The sequence below is a fragment of the Uloborus diversus genome, chromosome 7 (genome assembly GCF_026930045.1).
Source record: "Uloborus diversus isolate 005 chromosome 7, Udiv.v.3.1, whole genome shotgun sequence".
In the NCBI taxonomy this organism is placed as follows: Eukaryota; Metazoa; Arthropoda; class Arachnida; order Araneae; family Uloboridae; genus Uloborus; species Uloborus diversus.
The window spans coordinates 66242007-66264046 of NC_072737.1; the positions used below are offsets into that span (position 1 = coordinate 66242007).

The 22040-nt window shown below is 32.5% G+C and overlaps 1 protein-coding gene across 1 annotated transcript in view; it reads left to right on the forward strand.

Annotated features, from left to right (window-relative positions):
* LOC129226542 (dnaJ homolog subfamily C member 13-like) overlaps positions 1-22040 on the forward strand; it is a 114488-nt gene that overhangs the window by 89344 nt on the left and 3104 nt on the right. The window contains exons 44-51 of the mRNA XM_054861152.1: positions 6990-7190; positions 8229-8310; positions 10974-11016; positions 14919-15089; positions 17714-17893; positions 19200-19340; positions 19495-19629; positions 20301-20400. Coding sequence (XP_054717127.1) covers positions 6990-7190; positions 8229-8310; positions 10974-11016; positions 14919-15089; positions 17714-17893; positions 19200-19340; positions 19495-19629; positions 20301-20400 — 1053 coding nt within the window. The remainder of the gene's footprint in view (positions 1-6989; positions 7191-8228; positions 8311-10973; positions 11017-14918; positions 15090-17713; positions 17894-19199; positions 19341-19494; positions 19630-20300; positions 20401-22040) is intronic.

Here is a 22040-nt window from a genome sequence, read left to right on the forward strand (position 1 = left end):
CACATCAATACTGCCGTGCTAAGCGCAGATGTGATATCTGCAGTAGAGCTCAAAATGAGAAATTGACGATTAAAGTTTTACAACTCATTTCTTTGATTAATGACTTAATTAAATGCTCAACTTGCGATAGTTGTTTCGTAAATAACTTATCTAAAAACTGTAAGAGAGTATTTTTGTAAAAATGTTAATTTAAAATTAATAAATGTATTTACGACAAATTTTATTTTCAAAACCTTTTCATATACTACGCTATTTTCACCGTAAGTGACAATTACTAGGCATTTTTAGGGGTATCTGCACAGATACGACAAAAATAGCTTAGTAAAACGTGCTCAAAGTATCATTAAATAATACTAAAAACATCTGCTTTCTTTAGACTTGGCTGTTTCGCTTTATTTTGTGAATACAAATCTAACAGAATCTACCCTCTGAAAGATTTTTTTTTAAATTCCGGACTGTTAAAACTGTAATCCATAAAAATTTTCTGTTTCTTATATTCAAAGAATGTGTTTTTTATAATGTTTTATTTTCTAGATTCATTTTTACCGATCATGAAGATAATTTTGACAGCAGACGATACTTAAATAAAAATATTACTGGCCGTAGAATGAAATGCGTTTTTTTTTTTTTTTTTTGGCATGAAAGAATTAAATATGAATATTTTACATGCATTTCATTTTTAGAATTTGCATTTTAAATAACCATTTAAATAGAACAAGCTAAATGTTTACTTTAACAATTATGCAAAGTTGTATTAGTTTTTATTATCAACCTGTATCAACTATTCAACAGTAAACTAATTTTAATATTCTGTGTTACAATAAACTGCTACATTTTTAAATATGCTGCTTTACTAAGGTATAAAAGTCGTATCTACAAAAAGTACTAAGGAAAAAAGTGGTAACTGCGCAGATACCACTTTAAAGGCTTAGTATTTGTCACTTATGTTCAAATTGCCTTAGCAAACTCCGCAAACTATGCAGTTACGACTTTTTTCTTAAAGCTTTTTTTAATATTTCGCGTTCACAAATCGCCAAAAAACTTGACATTTAGGTAAATTAAATTACTAACGACCACCTGGTGACAATAACTCAATTTTGATAAAATGTGCAAATACCACATCTGTGCTTAGCACGGCAGAATAGTCTTTCATGCCAGTTATGAGACTCTTACTTTTCACATAACAAAACTAATAAAGCAGCAATAATTGTCTAATTTTGTATGCTGAATAACGCCAGTATTCTTGTTTGGGAACATCGAAGTTTGATAGCTTATAGAAAATACAATTCTAACACAAATTTTTTGGTATCCTATTTGTCCTTCCCCATAATCTCTATTTATTATTACTGCAACATTTTACATGCATCTGCCTTTTTTTAAAAACTTTTATAAATTCTTTAATCAATCTTCCTGAAAATTGACAAAAAACAGTTGTTTTTGCAAATTATTGTTGCCGACAGTTATTATGAAAGAGAAATATTTTTTCTTTTGAAAAATCAAGTTTGCTTTTGATGTGAATCGACATTTTTTTAAAATCCCCATAAGCAAAACTTTTTTTAAGCATTTTTTTTTTTAATTTGATGTTTCCATTTGGGAAAATTGGCATTTGAAAGGTCAATAGATGTGTATGTAACAATGGCAGATGCACCAATAAACAAGTTGGTGGATTGTCGATTAATCCGCAAAAGGTGATCTGCCGATTAATCGACCACCGATTCATATTCTTTTAATCCTATAATTCTTCCATTACTTTTTTTTTACGATTTTGAATTTTCAGAATTAGTTAAAAGTTTAAGTCTGTAAGTGATGATTTTTTTTTCTCCATTTCAAAAATTTATTAAAATTCTGTTGACCAATTTTTGTATTATTGTTTAAAAATTGTATCCGTTAACTGGGTAGGAAAATTCGAGTATTTAGTTAGTATCCCCTTTTCAGTAGAAACTTGTAATTTATATTGTGACTTATAGTTATATATTAGTAGCCATTTAACCAAGAACTTATATTTTCATGAAAGTTATAAGGCCATCTCAAAGCAATATGATAGGGTGTGGAGGAAAGTACCGACAGATAAGATGTGTACAACATTGTATTTTTGTGCAGTTCAATATGGAATAGAAAAAATTAGGCTTGAGAAAACAGGAAATCGATAGACATGCATATGACTGACTTATAATCCCTTATTTTTTGTAACTATACATCAATTCAATAAATAAACTTTGTTTTTAATTCTATTTTTTATCATTATTATGTACTAATTGAAGGGAGTGGGAGATGAAGGGATTATGTAACAAACTCCTAATTTAGAGTAAATTTTGTTCAAAGTTTTATTTTTGCAACTTTTTTGTTTTCTGATTTTGTCGTTAAGTAAGCATATGAAATTAGTCTAATGACGCCTATTTTTTATGTACCAAGTTTTATTTTCTTACCTGTATTCATAATATATATTTTTATGTATTTTGTATACATAACCCCTTCATCCACAAACATTTTTTAATCTGTAAATTATTTAAGGGATGAATAAGGCAAGATGTAAATAAATTCAATCGTTGCAATGCTCTATTTTTGATTCGAAAGAAAATAACACAAAGTGGACTAATTTGGGCCATTTCGGAACAAAAACAAAATAACTTAGCATATATAACTTGAAATAATTGACAAAAAGAAAAAACAAACAAACCAGTTTTAACTAAGCTGGTCAATCAAAATAACAATTTTTAAAAAAAAAACTTTGCATCAATGGTGTGGTCTATCATTAAACAGATTGTAGTAGCATTTGTATTCTTCCGGGATAATTTGTAGCTGGTCTTTCATATTTTCTTTTTTTTTTCATTTGATAACTCCTCTGTCTTTTCAAACAATTGGGAAATGTCTCCCAAGCTTGCTTTTTGATTCAAGTAGCGCTTTATATTCACTTCTTTGAAAAGTGTTCGGATCATACTCTTCTTTAAAAATTAAAAACCGTATTCTTCTACATGGATCCATTTCACACCATCTCTTAAACGCACGCCTTCCCTCAAAGTATTTTTTTTCTATTGAATTTAATTTATAACTACAATTAATACTTGTCAAACTTTTATTTTATCATTTGCTAGTTGAAGTTTGTCAATGTTTGTTTTTATTATTATTATGAAGAATAACGTACGGATTTTTTCGACGACTAGTACTTGAAAGTTTTAGAATCAATTGAATTTAAAAGACAAAAGTGCTGCAAAAATATATTTCAAACCTATCATGACACCCACCTGCTGAATGCATGAAGGGGTTATGTTATTATGATTAGTCCAGGCTCCATTGGAGAAGAGGTTAAGGGCACATAACCCTTTCATCCTCTATAACTTTAGCAGGAAAATGTTACATAGCCCCTTCATCTTCTTCATATCTTTGTTTCAAGCTGTATTGAAATTATTCAGATTTTGTTACATAACAGTTCTGCATGTAACTATTTCATCTATTGAATTAGACTATTTTTTTCCAAAAATGTAACACAGCCCCTTCATCCTCCAAACCCTTCAATTATTATGTGTTATCTTATGCTGAAGAAAGTTACATTTATTTATTACTAAAAAACCTCATTCAGCATAATTAATGTTGTAATATTTTCTGTAACTTTTCTGCAAAGGCATTTATTTCATACTTAAAATGATTTTATTTAAAAAGAAAAAGTTCACCAAAATATTAGAAAAAATAGGCTGATTATGAAGAATCAGCAAATGGTGGATTATAGTGATTTCCCGATTGCTTTTGATTAATCACTGCACCTAGTATCAATTATATCTAAAGAAATATCACTCATTTACCTTTTACTTTTTTGGAAAAATACTCAGATTTTAGGTATTTACAAAGGCCTCGGGTAAATACTCAAAAAATATTTACCTACTCATTGGATATTTAACTCAGCCACATCACAAAGTCTATTTCTTTCACTCAAGAAATAAAATGCTGCACAAATGTAGAATTTTAGCTGTAGATGAAACTGCTCATTGATAATTTTATTATGCTTTTTTTTTTGTATATTTATCTAACATTTAAATTAGTGGTGATTTATGAAATTGATGTCCTTTGTTGTGTAAAAGTTGTTGTGCATATTTAATTATAAAAGGCAATAAATATAGTTGAACCCTTTTAATACGAAATCACGGCTTGAATGAACATTTTGTTCGTTAAGTTTGGTTTACCATTGAATTATATTGAAAATTTCACTTAAAATACGTACATTAAATTGAAATTCTCTGCTGAGATGCACAAAAATTTCTGACCTCTTTACTTAAAATGTTTGTGGTTGAATACTGTAATTTTCTTTTTTTTTAGAAATTATTCATCATTTCGCTAGGTAGTAGAAGTCTCATTGTGTATTAAGAAGAAAATATTATATACTTCGCCTAAAAACTAAAGCGCATAAAAACTAATGCCCGTGAATTTTTTTTACCTGTGAACATTTCAATTTACTCAGAGATATAATAGCATCGAACCTGTCTGTATTATTGCCTCAGAGAAACAATAGGATAGCTTGATATTGTTTCTAGGCTTAGATATAGATGTCTTCAGTGGCGGATGGGGCAATATGAACCGGCCCTGGCATTTACAGGCCAGCCAGCCCCCTTAAGACTTGCTCCTTGAAGAGGAGACGCTCCCACCGTCCTTAAGGTTTTTTTTTTCCAGATATAAAAGATAGAGCGGATACATCTTCTAGTTTTAGTAGGGAGTCACATTAGAATTTGAGTATTCAAATAAGGAGAATTGCGTTTACGAATGTGGAGAAAAAGAATCAATAATACGAACACCTGCATAGTAAAAATTAATATTCTTGCTGATGATGGGGGGGGGGGCACTCCCCCGGAAAATTTTCAAAATTATAGCTTTAAAAACGCATTGTTAGACTTTTTAAATGATCTTGGGCGATGTTTGCAGGAGGGTGTATTTGGAGAATTCCCTCAGAACTTTTTCAAAATCAGAGCTCTAAAACGTATGCGTAAGCATTGTTTTGAAACACTGGGGGGAGAAGGGCGTTCAGGAATTCTTTCTGGTCAAAAGTTCTCAATTAAAGTTCACAAAGTGCCAATTTAGGTGACAATTGACAATCTTTGGGGGGAGAGCTACGTTTTTTGAAATTGAAGTTCTTCAAAAAGTTTGTTACCTATAAATTGCCCCCCCCCCCCATTCCTAAAGTCACTATCTGAAGATCTTATGAGCAATAACGATTGATCATGTGATATCGCGTGAAAAGAGAATGTATAATTTTGGTGAATGTCTTTAAACTATCTTTGACAATGTTAATGAGAGCAAAGATCCGGTGTCCCCCCCTTCCCCTCCGGGAATTTTTTCCAATTAGTTGTCTTAAAAATGCATTCTAGGTGATCTTAGGTAATGTTTGAGAGAGAAGAGGCTCTAAGGTGCTCTCCAGGAATTTTTTCGTAATTGAAATCTAAAGAAAGGGATTGTAGGTCTTCTTTGATAACGTAAAGGGGACCGACAATTCTGGGAAACTGAAGCTTAAAAAACGTTACTTCATCGACTTTCAATCACTTGAGGGGGAGGAATTTTCGGGACATATTTTGGAATTGAATCCCATAAAACGAAATTTGAGAGGACATTTAGTGATGCTGGCGAGCGTGTTGGGAACAAAATTTTTTTCTAAGTTTGCTTTTTAAAACGCAGTTTTTGTTGATCTTCGGTAATGTTAGTGGGTGAAGCTGTTCGGGGACTTTCATTCGGTAATTTTTCAAAATTTGAATTCTAAAACGCAGTTGTAGATGATATTCACTGATGTTACCAAGAGTTCAGGGGCTCTTCTCAGAAATATTTTCGGGATTGAAGCCCTAAAAAAGAAATTTCACACCACCTTTGGTGATACAAGAGGGAGGAGAGATTCGATGACCTCTGAAAAATTTCTTAATCGTAGTCCTAAAAACGAAATTTTAAATGATCCTTAAAGATGGGGTGGAGGCACTTCTGCAGGATTCGGGTGATCACTCTCCTGGAAACTCTTCGAATTTGAAGTCCTATATACGAATTGTAGGCCATCTTTGATAACGATAGGCGATTGCCAGTGCCTACAAGTTTCAATGCGCGAATCCCTTTTATTTACAAAGCCATAAAAAAGGAAGTGGTAGGTGTGGTATAATCCTCAGTTACCCTAGAGCAAAAATTACTGAAAAGAATTCCAGGAAACAATCCCCAGCCTTCGGCTTCACTCTCGAAAAAATACCTCTCTCTTTGCATCTCCGAATGAAAAACAGCTGTTTCCGTTCCGCAAACTGCTTTTGTCGTCCCGTCCCAAGTAGTGTTCCTGTACACAGATGGCCGTGAAATGGTTATTGGCTATCATCAATGAAAGGGCTAATGAGGTGGGGTGCTAATCGGTTGCTTAATCTGGCGCCGAGTGCGTGGTGGGCCGATCCACAAGGGAAGAAAAAAAGATTTTCGTCATATACGAGTCGACTTTTTTTTTTTTTTTTTTTTTTTTTTTTTTTTTTTTTTTTTTTTAAAGAAGGCAAGGTTTTTCCTAAGATTTTTACAAAGATTTGAAATACGTTTACAAAAATGAGTGAACTAGTTTTTTAAGGAAGAAAAAATGAAAAAAAGTCTTTTTTTTTGTACTATTCAATTGAAAGATTTAATTCGGCCCACCGGGCGTTTGCCCGGCTGCCCGCCGGTCCCATCCGCCACTGGATGTCTTACTGTTGCTCCAATGTGATGATGTAAAGAATAGTTTGAAAAATATCCTGTAAATACTGCTATTTGGAGTTGAAAAATAGACTTTTGGCATCAGTCTCATATTCCCTTTTCTTTCATTTTTTTGTCATTATTTTTTTTAAGTTTCGCACGCTAGGTAAAACATAGAATTACAATTGAATTTTCTGATTGATTTCAACTGTAGCCGCTACTTAACTGTTTATGTAAAAAACATGGGAGATAGTAACTTTGCAGATCAGTCAGAGTTGACTGTGATTCATTGTGTATAAGTTGATTTTTTTCATGTTTTGTTATAGGTGCTGTGATATATCTCTTAAATCTATTTTGTAATGCTACAAATCCTACTGTCCGGGAGTTAACTGCTGGTTTGTTAGCCAAAATGACTTCTGAAAAATTATTTGGTCCAAAACTACGTATTGTACTTTCAAAATTTCTTCCTACATTGTTCCTTGATGCCATGAAAGATTCTCCTGAAGCTGCTGTACATATGTTTGAAGGTAAATAATATATTTTTTAAAATGTAGATTATCCATACGAAAAAAAACTAAGATGAGTGTGTTTCTGTTTTAGAGAATTAACTTTTTTCAGTTACCACAGGTATACTGAAAACCACTGGTTGCAGGAAGTACTGAAGCACTTGGGGGGGGGGGGGGGGCAGTCAGTGCTTCAGTTACCACTGGGGCACTGGGTACTAATGGCTGGGTCATTAGTACCCAGTCATAACTAGGACAAATATGTTTTTCGCTGATTTTCAAGAAGTTTTATTCGCTTGGATTGACTAAAAAATTGAATAGAAAAAAAATATATATTTGAAAAGCATATTTCTTTTCACACATAGAGTTACAACACCACTCTGATGTCTTAAAAAACATTGCTTACGAGCTATTTTTGAACGAATGAATGAGTTTAAAAGTGGGAGACAATCAATAATTGATGACATTTTTAATAAAATTTATAATTTTTACGTTTTGGTAGGAATATTCAATACTTAAATTTAAGATTTTTTTAAAATTTTATTTTATAATTCGGTATGTTTGGCTTAGATCTGTAAATTTACGTATTTTTGTCACTTGATTAATGTTATCAATCGATTATGGTTGTCAAAATCATTGTGTCCCAAAGAGATCACATTAAACGGCTGTACTGTTTCATTACATGTTTGACAGGTTTTGCATTCCTCATATGATAATGAAAAGCAAGAACAATTTTTCTGGATTAAAGCGCTTATATCTTACTCAGTATGGATGCTCCCTTACGCAGCAGTTGTTGGCTGCTAATAATGCAGCAATAGAACACAAAAAGGGAAACTTAAGATTTTTGTTTTAATTTATGTAATACTCTAAGCTTTGTTAATTAATTACTTTTTTTTTTTGTGACAGACTTTATTCATAATGTGTCAGTTTGTATGAATAGCTGGGTAAATGTTTCTTTCATATTGAAGTTCGTTGCCCTCCCCCCCCCCCCAGAAAAAAAAGAAAATGTATTCATTTTGTGATACTTTGTTGCTGTTTTGAAAGATTAATGTCACTTTATAGGAGTGCAAGAGAATCCTGAATTGATATGGAATGATGAATCTAGAGAACGTTTATGTTCCATTGTCCAGTCATTAGCAAATGAGTAAGTTGAATTAGAAATCATTCCATTCTCTCTAAAATTTGACTGTGTAAGCATATTTTCTAAGTTTCTAATTTTTGTTATTTTTATTTTTCATTGTAAAAATTTGCATTTTATCTACGTTGAATTGATTTGCCATATTTTATTCATGGGCTGGAAAATCTTCCTTCTGTTTTGCTTTTCTCTTTAGTCTTTAAATGATGCATTCTAATACTGTGCATTGCTAGTACTAAAAAAAAGAGAAAAAAGTTGAATTCATATTTTAAAAAGGTTCAATTTTGATGTTATGTGAACTAAAGTGAAAACTGACTATTTTGAAGCAAATTATGTTTAAAAAAAGCATGTACTTTTTTCTGTAGCTTTATACAAATACAAATGTGACGACCAGCAACAGGCTCTGGGCCCAGCTAAGCTGGTCCTAGTCAGTTGAGTCCCCAAGTTGGTCCAGTCAAGTCCCCAATGAAGATCAATGGCCCTCTTAAAGCTATCCACTTTTTGCACATTATCGCCTCTTCCAGTAAGCTGTTCCAAGTGCCTGTGACCCTACTGTAGTAGTAATTTTTCCTGATTTACAGGTTATCCTGAGATTTGAATAGCTTAAAACAATGACCCTTCGTCCTGCTTTCCATACAAAAATTTAACCCATTAACATCTTTCATTTTGATAAATTTAAACAACTGAATCATTTCCCCTGTGATTCTCCTTTGCTCCAGGCTATACATATTAAGCCTATTAAGTCTGTTATCATAGTCTAAATCTGAAAGTCCCCTTACTAGTCTAGTAACCCTTCTTTGAACACTTTTCTGTATAGAAATATCTTTCCTGAGATAAAATGATTAAAACTGTACAGCATACTCCAAATGAGGTCATTCTTGTGCATTGTGGCAAATCTCTAAAGTTGTATGAAACATTTTGCTTTAAGAGAGTTAAAAAGTAAAATCTGTTGCATTGCTGTTTATATTAGTGGTAAAACATTAAAAAGCTTAGTGCTAAAATAATATTTAAGCTAAGTGCTAAACAAATACTCATTATTTTCTAACGTTATTGGGATCCATTTTTGTTTTAAAATACATAACTCAAATTTAAAACTAGACTTTGTCTTCAGACGTTTCATTTCTGTAATCACATGATTTTATGCTTCTTTTTAAAAGGCAACTTAGCAAAATCCATGATGACCTTGAATGCAATATGCACTAGGGTGGTTCAAAAACTTTTTTTTAGTTAGAGTCCAATGAGACCCCCTATTTTTTTTAGACCTACTAATAGTATTATGCTGTAAAAGTTTTAGCTTCTTACTCGAATTTTAAGAGGGTGCACAATGACCCCTCAATTTAGCATTAGCCGTAGCATAACAAAATGTCACACATTTAGAAACATTTAATTTCCCCAGCTGTTTTTTTTTAAAGTAATTATTTTATTGCAATGTATATGCATATTACTTGTGCTTATTATAATATGTAACATTGTTTTTTCAGTTCAATGTAATTTTTAACCCTTCTCCCCATACTGATGAAGATTGGGGGAGGGGTTGAGCATCCTCTTTCAGTTGAAATAGGAAGCTCAAATTCTTCCAGTATATTGCTATCCACTAGTTTAAAAATATTGAGAATGTGCTGGTATCTCGGTGAAACTTTTTTTACATGTATTTTTAAACCATCCTAATGTGTACTAACCTTTTCTGCTCCTCTTTATTGTAGCTTAATATGTTAGTTTGACAGTAATCAATTGAGTATCCATCCAAAAAGCTGTTTATTATTAAACAGCTTTTTGGCTTTAAATAGCTTCATTATTTTGCTAAATTAATAATTAATTATTAATAAAGTAAGTTGTAAAATGTTTGCTAGATTTAAAAATACTCATTAATGAAATGAATTTAGTTCAGAATGTGTGCTTTTTTGTGAAGCAGCAGGCACAGTACTCAGAAATTCTAAACATAAGTGTAAAATTCAATATTCATAAGCTTGTTTCTAAGCTTTCCATGAAATTAAACATTGTAAAATAAAGATTCCTATTTTGGCTTTCTTTATTTACTCACTATTCGAATTACATCATTCATTGCGGTTACAGTCGTATTCTCACGCTCGGAATATTTAACGTTGCCAATATTATTTTATAAAGGATGACCTTGAAAGATAACAAAAGTAGTTTCAGAACAAAAGTTTAGCTTTTAAAAATTTCAGTTTAATGAAGACATTTTTTTTCCTTTTTCCTCCTTGATACTCTGCCTGAACTTTCTCCACATTTTTGTTCTTATGGAATTTCTTGGATTATCAAATTATCAAACTAATGGCATTCTGACTTGTTTTTGTCGCTCTAATAAAGGTCTTCACTGATTATTTTCCCTGTAATTTTTGAGCCACATTCGATTGTAAGATGTTTAAAAACATATTAAAATGCATAAAACTAAAAATATAAGTATTATAAATGTTTATTTTTGCTTTAACGTGGTATCTTTTAAACAAATTTTAAATAATTATATTATCTTTGATTATTTGAAACATTTGTTTTCAAAACTAAAGTTTTATATGCACTGTCAAGAACATAGTAAGAAAAATTATTACATTTTCAAGCAGTATGCTATGTTTTCATTTTAAATGAATAATGGATTTTCTGTTTAAAAAAAAAAAAAACAGATTTTTAAAAATTTAACTTTTTTATTTTTGTAGACATTATAAAATTCAGAAAGATGATCCCCAAGCACAATGGAGGGTAAGATGTTCAAAAACTTTCTTTGATTCATGTTTTGTTTAGTTTCATTTATGTCTCATGTAAAATATGAAATCAGTTTAAGCTGTATAGATTTTTTAATGCAAATTCAAAATATGAATCTTTCTGAACTTAAAATGTAATCAACATACAATTCTATAAGTTTGTTAATAAAAAAGCTGCTGTTGTAAATGGGGATGCAGTATGCATTTTTCATTCATACTTCCTTTTTCAGTTATGTTGTGTGTGCTAGGTTTTTTAGTTGTTAATCTAAGTTTATTTTTCATTTCATCAATCTTTTATTTATCCATAAAGCTAATATATTTTTCTGGTCTGAAAGCAAAAAACTATTCTGTAATGGGGTTGTTTCCTTCAGTCAAAAGTACTACTTTTAATCACTGAAATTGATAGAATGAGTAAAAAAAATAACATGGACGCAGAAAATACTTTCATTTTCATAACAGTTATTTTTTAACTATTTTTTTAAAAATGTCCAATTTTGAAAACAAGGTGTGGTCTTTATGACGTCACAAATGGTGAAATTTGGCGCATCTTTCTTTCGTGTTTCCACGTTATGATAATCAACAAGCGAACCAAATATTGCACTCTACGCTTGCTATCAACCATATCATTGCCAATACACGTGATTAAAGATGCAAATTAAATATTTTTCTCCGTGAATGGCAACACTGAATGACATTTCATCATTTGATGTCACACGACAGAAATGTAAACAATGAAAGTGCACCGATTTAAGTATTTTTTTTTTAAATATTAAACTTGAACAAATTATTTAAAAAATGGTCAGATCCTATATTTTTAAGCATGCTCTTTCAGGAAAAACTTCTTTCAAAATTTTGGAAACGACCCCATTGTGTATCATAACTAATAAGAAATTTCTTTTCCCTACTAATTTTTTAAAGCAATGTTAAAATGCTTTTAGCAAATATTGCCATTTTCACTCATTTTGGTAACCTGTGCTATATTTGGAAGTTTTTTTTTTTTTTTTTTTTTTAATGCAGCAGCACTAGAAAGATTTAAAATTTCCATATACATAGAAAAATTGCAAGTACCAGTGTGGGTCCTTTAAAAAATGCCCAGTATGGCATATTTTGGGTTAATTCTTTTAAAAATACTGCCTGAGTGAGTCCACATGCCCGAGGCATCTTCTTTTATGACTAAATATAGACTTCCATTTTTTTACCTTTTATATTTTCAGTTTTTCTACCTTTACAAGCAAAAAGGTAGAATCAGTTTCTCTTTCGAACAGCAATGACTACCGCTTGGTTGGTAAGCAGTCAGTACTGTTTATGGCTTTTGAAATTCGAACTGGCTGCATAAAGAGGAAGTTGCAGATGAAAATAGAATGAATAATTTTACATATAGTCTGTCCTTCATGAGAAAAGCTCCGCCACAAAGTTCTGAGCCCGTCTACTGCCATAGAAACGGACTACGTTCATTTTCTGCAAGGGTTAGCAGGAGGGGATTTTCGGCGCCATTTCGCCAATTGTCTTCTCGCCTTTATGCAGTCACTGGTTTTTCCAACATTAAGCTTCCCTTGGAAAAATGAGACACGCCTTGTTACTATAGCAAGAGAAGAGCACAGAAATTTCAGCTGGGGCTTTTCTTGTGATAGTCGGACAATACCTACCTGTTCATACTATAACAAATAGCATTTTTTATCCCACAGCAGTTAGGACAAAGGGAAAAAATAATCATTTTTTTGTTGTAAAATAGCTTTGAGGTACTGCGGCCCCTCCTGTCTTTCCAGGTATGAGGATCAATATTTACAGTACTATGAGGCAAATCACTAAGTGGTTAAATATGCTTTCCTATAGTGTCATATATAATGAAAAGTCAGGATGTTCCATTAAGCTCCGATATACACTGGTGTGCAAAAATTAAGGACAAGACGGTTTTTACAATATAACTTTGTACAAAAACTTTCAAAATCAACACATTTAATACCTTAAGATCCCCAATACATAAGGACATGTGTAATGTAAGCAACACTTACTAAAAGAGAAATCAGAGGGATAAAAAGAAGCTTTATTGAAAAAGTAGCATGGAGCGCAATGCGACTGAAGGCCGAAACATCCCTGTGATGGGTGTTCAGCAAGAAACATCCGGTCTTTAGTAGGGGATATGATCTCCCCCGACTGCTAGGAGGTTTCACAGCGTCTGCCCATGCTGAGAATGAGGGTGTCAATGAGTTGTTGAGGCATTGCTGCCCATTCGTCTTGCAGCGCCAATCGAAGCTCCCGAATCGTTACTGGTGGTAAGGTACGAGCTGCCAAGCGTCTGCCTAGAAAATCCCATACATGGTCGATGGGATTGAGATCCGGAGATCGTGCTGGCCAATCCATACGTTCAATATTCTCACTCTCTAAGAGCTGTTCGGCAGCTACTGTGCGATGACATGGTGCATTGTCGTCCATGAAAAGGAACTGCGGACCCATAGCGCCTTTAAAAAGACGCACATATGGAAGAAGAATCTCGTTACAATAACGGGTCCCGTTGACTGAACCTGCGTCGAAGATGTGAAGGTCTGTACGACCACCAAGCATGATGCCTCCCCAAACAAGTACATCACGACCTCCATACCTGTCCCTTTCAATGATGTTCGAGGGATGATTGCGGCTTCCCCGCTCTCTCCAGATGAGTATGCGATGAGAATCGCTACTCAGACTGGATCTGCTCTCATCTGTAAAGAGTACTCGTCATCATTCATTCTCTCCGATTCCGGTGTTCCCGGCACCACAGAGAACGCCTTCTCCGATGGACAGGCGTTAGAGGTACACACCGTATAGGGCGTCGTGCAAACAGACCACCACCGTGCAGTATTCTGGCCACGGTAAAACGCGATATCGGTCGTCCAGTCGCCTGTGTCGTGTGTCTAGCGATTTCTCCTGCTGTCTGCCGCCTGTTTCTTCTGGCCTGTAAGACAATATACCGGTCATCTGCGGGTGTGGTTCCTCGTAGACGACCTCTACTGAACCCCCAAATAGCTGTTCCTGTAGTTTGAAATTGTCTCCAAAGTCGTGAAACGATGCTTTTAGCAATTCCGAACTCTGCAGCCACACTTGTCACACTGCGGCCTTCCTCCAACTTCCCAATGATTCGATCTCGGGTAAAAGCATCCAGATGTCGTCTAACAGATTGATTATTCGCCATTTCTCGCTGAGACAGCAACTCGGTGTGATTTTAACTGCTATACGGCGTGCAATCTCTTTGCCAGAAATACTGATCTTACACTAACAACATGCTTTATACTACTCAGACACTCCCCCATTACCTCTGCCTGCATATCTGCGCATGTGCTACCGTACATCACCTTACTTAATCTCCTGATTGGTCTTTCTGTCCGCTCTGCCTCTTCGTTCAGCTGATATGCTAATTTTTCGACTTCGTCCTTAATTTTTGCACACCAGTGCATATAATTTCAGTTATGGAACTACAAATTACGCAAGGAGCCACATAGGCCCCTGTCTTTCTAGTGTCAAACTACTTTCATGCTATCATTTCAATATAGGTTGAATATTTCTTTTGAAAAATTTACTTTCCTGTCCAAGTTTTACGATTCTGTCTTTGTTTTATAGCAGTGGGGCCCAACCTTTTTTAACCAAGGGCCGCGCCTCCTATTAAAATGACTCTCGGGAGCCAGAATGCATATAAAAGTTAAATGTATTCATTGATGTGGTGTCGTGCCAACAAAATGATAGTGAAATATTAAGACTTCCTTTGAGATATGCTCCTTAATTTGAGATTTTTTATTTCCTTCAAGGAAAAGAGTGGATGTTTGGTTTTATGCAATTTACTAATTTGTATATCAGAATAATTTTATATTGTAATTTATTTTAGTTGAACTAACACTATCATTGGCTAAGTTTTAATTGTATTTTTAGCCTCCAAATGAACCTTGTCTTGGATCTTCTGAAGATCAAGAGACAATTATTTCTGGGGTCTATTTAAGATTATTTATTCAAAATCCATCCTGGGTTCTTAGAAGACCAAAAGAATTTTTAACAGAGTTACTGGACAGAATTATTGCCTTTGTATCCAAAGATATTGTCAATGTAAGTATGTTCTTTGTTAACTAACATACTCGGCATTTGCCATTTTGCTCATATTTAAGTCCTTGTAGAACAAAGGTTGAAAAAATTGCATCTTTCTTTTAGTACCAATACATACTAATAATATAAAGCTGAAGAGTTTGTTTGTTTGAACGCGCTAATCTGAAGAAAGACTGGTTTGAATTGAAAAATTATTTTTGTGTTGAATAGTCCATTTATTGCGAAAGGCTATAGGCTGTATCATGCTATGACTGATAGCAGTAGAGCGGCAATAAATTGTAGTTAAATGAATAATAATCATGATGCATTTTTTGTTGCATCATTAACTCAAACTTTTGTTTCCCAAATAGCTCAGTCGGTAAAGCTCTCGGCCAGCAACTCTAGGGTCTCGGGTTTGAACCTGGCTGCATGCAGGAAGATTTTCAGCATTTATTTCCTAGTTCATTTTAAAATGTATTAATTTATAAATGAAGGGTTTTCAATTATTTTTCATTGAAAAAATTTTTTTTTTTTTTTTTTGATTTTCCTATTTAAGGGAAAACATTGATGTGGATAAGTGTGTACAATTTTTTGCTCTATATATATCATAGCATGATGTACTTAAAATAGTTTCTTAACACATTGTTGTCTTATTAATGCGAGGGGAAACCGCGGGGCACAGCTAAAAATAAATAAAGAAAAGTATTAATTGTTTCTCAATATTATTACGGACCCAGGCAACGCTGGGTATGTTTGCTAGTAGGAAATATTCATATCAGAAGAAAAAAAAGATAAAAATTCACTACACCTTGATTATTTATGAAGAATAAGGTACAACTTTTTCATGGTTCTGATTTCATAACCTGGTACCAATGAAAAGTTCTTACTCAAAAATGAATAAAGTGTCTGAAATACTTACAGGTAGATGTAGAATTTGCAATTCATTTGAAAATATCATTTGTTAGGGAAATAATCAGAAATGAGATGAGCTTGTACCATAAATAGCTCAGTTTCCCTAAATACGTTAGTTAAAACCGAGACGTTTTATTTTCATTGATTGTGTGAGACCTCTTAGCCTTAGCAGATGAAACAATAAAATCTATAAGACTGGGAAAAAACAAGACATGTATGTAAATACTGAAGAAAAGATAAGACATGTATGTGTAAATACTGAAGCTGATAACTGCAGTGTGATAGAATAAGAAGCGAAGCACCTTCAGGAAATGAGACCAGTTAACCCCCCCTCCCTAAAAATTTGAACTCCTGGGATAGATAGAGGTCAGGGCCGACTCTAGTAGTTCTGCCGCCCTAGGCGATATTGACAAGTGCCGTCCCCTCCCCCGTTGAATGATCTTTACTAATAATAAAGCTGAAAGTCTCTCTGTCCGTCAGGATCTCTGTGACGCGCATAGCGCCTAGATTGTTTGGTCGATTTTCATGAAATTTGGCACAAAGTTAGTTTGTAGCATGGAGCTGTACACCTTGAAGCAATTTTTCGAAAATTCGATGTGGTTCTTTTTCTATTCCAATCTTAAGAACATTTTCCCGAGCAAAATTATCATAAGATGGATGAGTAAATTACGAAATTCTCATTGATAGAGGTACCCTCCTGGGTACCTCTAATTTAGAGACTTTTCAGTTGTTAACTCTGCGTTCTTGTATCCAGTGAAAAGGCGGCCACCTGAGCTCTCTTCTGCTCTGAAATGTGAGGTAGCCTTACAGATCATGCTCTACGCAAGGAAACGGTGCATTAAATCCCGTGAAAAATATTGATTAATTGGAAATAGTTACAAGTATATATATGCCTAACAATATGCAGTTTCTTGCCTACCCAGTATTTGATTAATTAATTTGATGAAAAACTTTAATATTGTTTATAAATCAGTTTTCATTATTTAGATTTCAGAATAAATTGCTTTTTCCCCCATGTATTACAGGCGGTATCTAAGAAACGTTTCAAGGGTACATTAAAATATATTTCTTGTGATGTTATGTAGATGCATTTGAAAAGATTGCTGTTTAATGTATTTTCTCTTTTTTTACCTTTCTGAAATTTCACACTTTATTACTGCAAGGCAGCTGCTGAACTTAGTAATTCAGAGTTCACTTTTTAGTTTAAAAAAAGAAAAGAAAAAAAAACTTTTTATTACATAAAATTCAATTTGTAAACAATCTTTTTTTCTATCTTTTTCAGTTTCATCCTTAGCTGTAACAGTATATAAAACAAACATGTATGCTCAAATGTATGGATATATTTATGTGTTTAAAAATATTTTAATTTCTGTCATTAAAGGAATTAATGTTGTATAGAATTTGAAACAATATTATATTCTAAAATAAGAAATGCTTTATGTATAATGTGTAAATTAATTCTATTAATAGAAGTATGTAAAATCATTTCATTAGTCAAGTATTTATTAACTGAAATTTTTCCCGAAGTGATTTCAGTTTAAGGCAAAATTTAGGGATAATTTAAAGTAAAATGAGTTTTTGACATGTAATCATTTTCAAATTTCTCCTTTGTAGTAGTAATTTTGTTACTGAAACTTTTCTACTCAATATGTGTCTATATGTGTTTTAGAATTGAAAAGTTCATGAATTTTGAAATTATAATTGATATTGAGTTGGGGAAAACTAATATGTTTCAGGGAGAGTTATTAGAAATGATGACACAAGCTCTGGTATGTCTACTGCAAGCCCAGCCATCACTTCTTGACCAAGTGCCTGCATTGGGACACATTCCACGAATTTTGCAAGCCATGTCCAAGCAAAATGATGCTCTCTCTGCATCATGTCTACAAATTATAAGACAATTTTCAAACTCTGAAGTATGAAGCATTTATGTTAATATCATTAAGTAGGGTATATGACTAACTATGGGCACGCTGAGGGTTATTTTAAAATTTGGATGTAAATGTTGCAATTCTAGTGCATGGAAATGCCAATTTCTAATTTTGTTAGAACTTTGAAATTGCACATTTATAGCAGTGATATTTTCATTAATTTTTAATTATGATTTGTTATATGATTGTTGTCGGGTCTTAAGGAAAAAAACCCGTCTAAAAACTTAAATGCAAAGAAAATTCATTATTGGTGACTAAGAAGCATTGACAAAATAAATGTACTGTAGTTGCAAACTTAATGTTTAAAAAAAAATTTGTGGCAGTGTTTCTAAAAGATGCTATTTTGGAAATCCACTGACCATGTTCTGGGGATATTGATTGCAAACTTGATATTGACAATGCAGGACAAATCTGCACATTATTGATTATTGGCTGTCCATAACTAGTCATTTGCCTTACAACTAAATTTATTTTAAATGGATCATTCAAAGAAAAAAGAAATCTTATTTTGTCAGTTCATATTAATATTTTTGCATGTGTACATATATCATGATACTGTAATTGCTCATTTTGTTTTGCTTATGTAGTCCCCAGTAGCAGAATATTTTTCAGCAGTCTGTGACACAGATTCTGAAACAGAAAAATAATCTGTAAATAAACCGACATCAGATGAATCCTAAAATCTAAATTGAAAACGAGAAATGCTTTAAAATAAGATGCTAATACAGTACATGCTGCCTGCCGATTATATCCCAAAAAAAGTAGTAAAAATCTTTATCAGCTGAAATTTAAGGTTTTTTGTCTTTTAATATTTTAGGTATTTTCTCTCCCAACTAAAAAATAGTTTGCAGACTTTCTCAAAAATTTGCAACACACTGTTTCTGCTTCCGGGATATAGTTAGTTACGACTAATGTTTTGTAAAATAATAATAATAATGGTAAAGAATTAAAACAATTTTGGAAATGTACTTGATATTTGTATTTGTATTCACTTTTATTTTCAGTTGTTGCATTATAAGGCTGTTTTATTTTAAATTTAATTCTTGCCAAAAATTTAAAAGCAGCACTGATCTAATCTATAAAACTTTTGAGGTTTTTTCTGAATTTCAAAATATTAACACTTGAATTGTTCAGCTCAAAAGCATACAATACTTTTCAAAATTATCACCATGCAACAAATGAGGTTTTCTTAAGGAAGTTGAAAATGTTTAGTTATTTGTTTTGTAGCATATATATATGACTATTAGCGTCCTGTTCATTTTCATCAACTACTTTTTTTTATATTTTTTAGGGTTGTATTAAATGTATGTCCCAAAGCAACTTTATCAGTCCACTAATAAAAGCGATGAAGAAGAGAAATGATCTTGTTGGCATTGGATGCGAGACTTTAAATAATGCCTTTCAACATAGCAATGAGGATTTAATGCTCCAGGTATGTTCCTTCAAATAGCCATTGTTTAAATATTTACCGTCGGATGCATTAAATGAACAAAATTGTTTTTTGCATTTATTTATAACCTAAATGTAAAATATTGATGCAATATGAACAAAGTATAAATGAACTTGATTTTCCCCTTCAATAATAGGCTCAGGAAGCAAAATTAGTGCCATACTTACTTGAACTCTTGGAAAAGAAAATTGATGGAAACACAGCTGCTGTGAAAGCTCAAATTGTCCAAGTTCTTAAAGCAATGTGCTTATCATTACAATATGGAGGACAGGTATTTAATTTGAATTTTAAAGTACGTTTTGAAAATTTTTAATACTTACAAATCACTTACAAGCCAAGTAGAAGACTGCTAATGCTTTGTTAGTCTAAACCGCTTTCACAAAATATTTCAAAAATGCAGTTGCATAAATGTAGTATGTTAAGTCTTATGTTTAAGCAAAGGTTCACTTACATAAATATGAAACTTTTTTGTATCATAAAAAATGGCTAAATCCATAAAAATAGACAATATGAATTAAATACTTAGTGGGATTTAAAATATTGTGCAAACTAAAGGTTTAAAAGGGATGCATATTGTTTTCTTTTTCTCCGTGTGGTTCTTTAATTGTCTAGTAAAAGTTAGTTTTTCCCCCCTTATTAAAAATTTAAAAAAAAAGTAAATAAATAAAAAAATACAAATAAAACTGTATATGGTGTAAAATGACGGAGCAAAAAAAAAAAAATTATTTTCACCAAACTTCTTGATGACTTATTCCTTTTTCATTCCAAACATTTTGTATTTTGGGGGAAAAAACATTATTGATTTCCATAGTTTCCAGGCAACTCATCTGCATTGTAAAGGTTTTAGCTTATTAAAAAAGCTAAAGGAGTTACCCCAATTGATTTGCTTGTGCTTATCACTTGAAACAAATATTTTTATTCATTTTGAAAATCTTCTTTCAGGTATCTGAATTGCTTGAAAAATCTGAAGTATGGGCCGAATATAAACATCAAAAGCATGATCTTTTCTTAAATGATACTCAAACAAGTGGTTATCTAACAGGTAAAGCAATCTTACTACTGAATTGTACAAATCCTTACTTAATCATATTTTCATAACTTGCATATTGTTATATTGACATGAAATTACGTTTTATTTAGCTATCACAAATTGCTTTTTGTTTTCACTTGATCGCAGTTGATATGTTTTCGTTGATAATATATTTCTTCTCACACTTTGTGGTGGAAAGGAATTTGACGACAAATAAAACCCAAAAGTTTAATCAGACTAAAAAATTCTTAATGAATGCTGGATGGAAAATTTATCCCCAGTTTGGCATGTTCAAGGTATAATAATTCCCTCAAAAATTCCTTTAAATTGTAAAGATCCGCCAAAAAGTAAATTAGATGGTCAAGATTTTAAAAAAAAATCAATTTATTCAATTTGTGAGAGGTTGAGAACATTTGTTATCAATCATTTTTGTAAACAATCTTTCTTAGAATATAATAAACTGACAATTTGTAATAACAAACGGTAATAAACAAATCCAAGGGTTGCCACTGAAAAAATTAAAGCTGAAATAAAAAGGAAAATTTTAAGCAGCTAGTGCAGCAGATGAATGATATTAGTTGGTTCCTGCAAAGCCTTTAAAATATAAATAATGTTTATTATGATACTAGAAAGTCGCCTGTCAAGATATGACAGGTGAAAATTGTTTCTACATTTGAACGAATCAATGACCTGTTGGGTGATATTTTGCTATTTGAAATTTTAACCCCAACTCCATTGGATTAACCCTAACAGCAGATGGCATTCATTATTGATCACTTTTTCGTTTCTTCATTCTCCTAAAATGAGCCTTACCAGTAAAACAATTAAGTTACCGGATCCAGCTCGGCTCTGTCAAAATAAAGCCTTTCCTTGCATGTCAAACATTACCAAACATCAGGGGCGGCATTTCAGCATTTCATTTGGGGGGTCGAGTTTCTTAAATATGTATTACCACAGTGTAGTCCCTAACACACATTAGCTGACAGGAAATGGTCATAAAATCGGTTTAATATGAATAAAAATTAGTGTTTGGAAACAGTTAAAACTTTGATTCACTTTCTAATATGTTATCATACAAAACATCTCGATACTAAAGTTTTTATACCTTTTGGGAAAGTTTTAATGCATGACTTTTGGAATTCGGGAGAGCAGGAAATCGTGTTAATAATCTATCAGTGCCCAATGTCGTGCTGTTTTGCCAGTACAGCTAAATAGAAATGTTTTTTTTTTTTTTTTTGCCCATTGTGCTTCAAAAATAATTCTCTAACCTCCTAAAACATAAAAAAAAACCTTTCTCTACTAGCTGAAATGCTTGGAATAGTTAAAAATTAATTAAAGTAACAAAGTTATGTATGAAAACACTTTTTACATATTGCTCATCAAAATCACCCAGGCAAATTCAAAAATTGTGAGGGGCTTAGTTTTTACTTATCAAATAATTTAGTCTCGTCGGCGCTCTCAGCTTCAATGAGATGTCATATGCCTCCTGCTCTGTTAATCGCTATTCCAGATTGATGACTCCATAACAAGGACGAAATTGTTGTCTCTGGATATAATAACGGTCTTTCGGTAGATGGCTTGTAATTTTCTTGCCTCATGCTAAAAATTTTACTCATAATTGAATCATTTTATTTTTCGTCTTCAAAATCCAA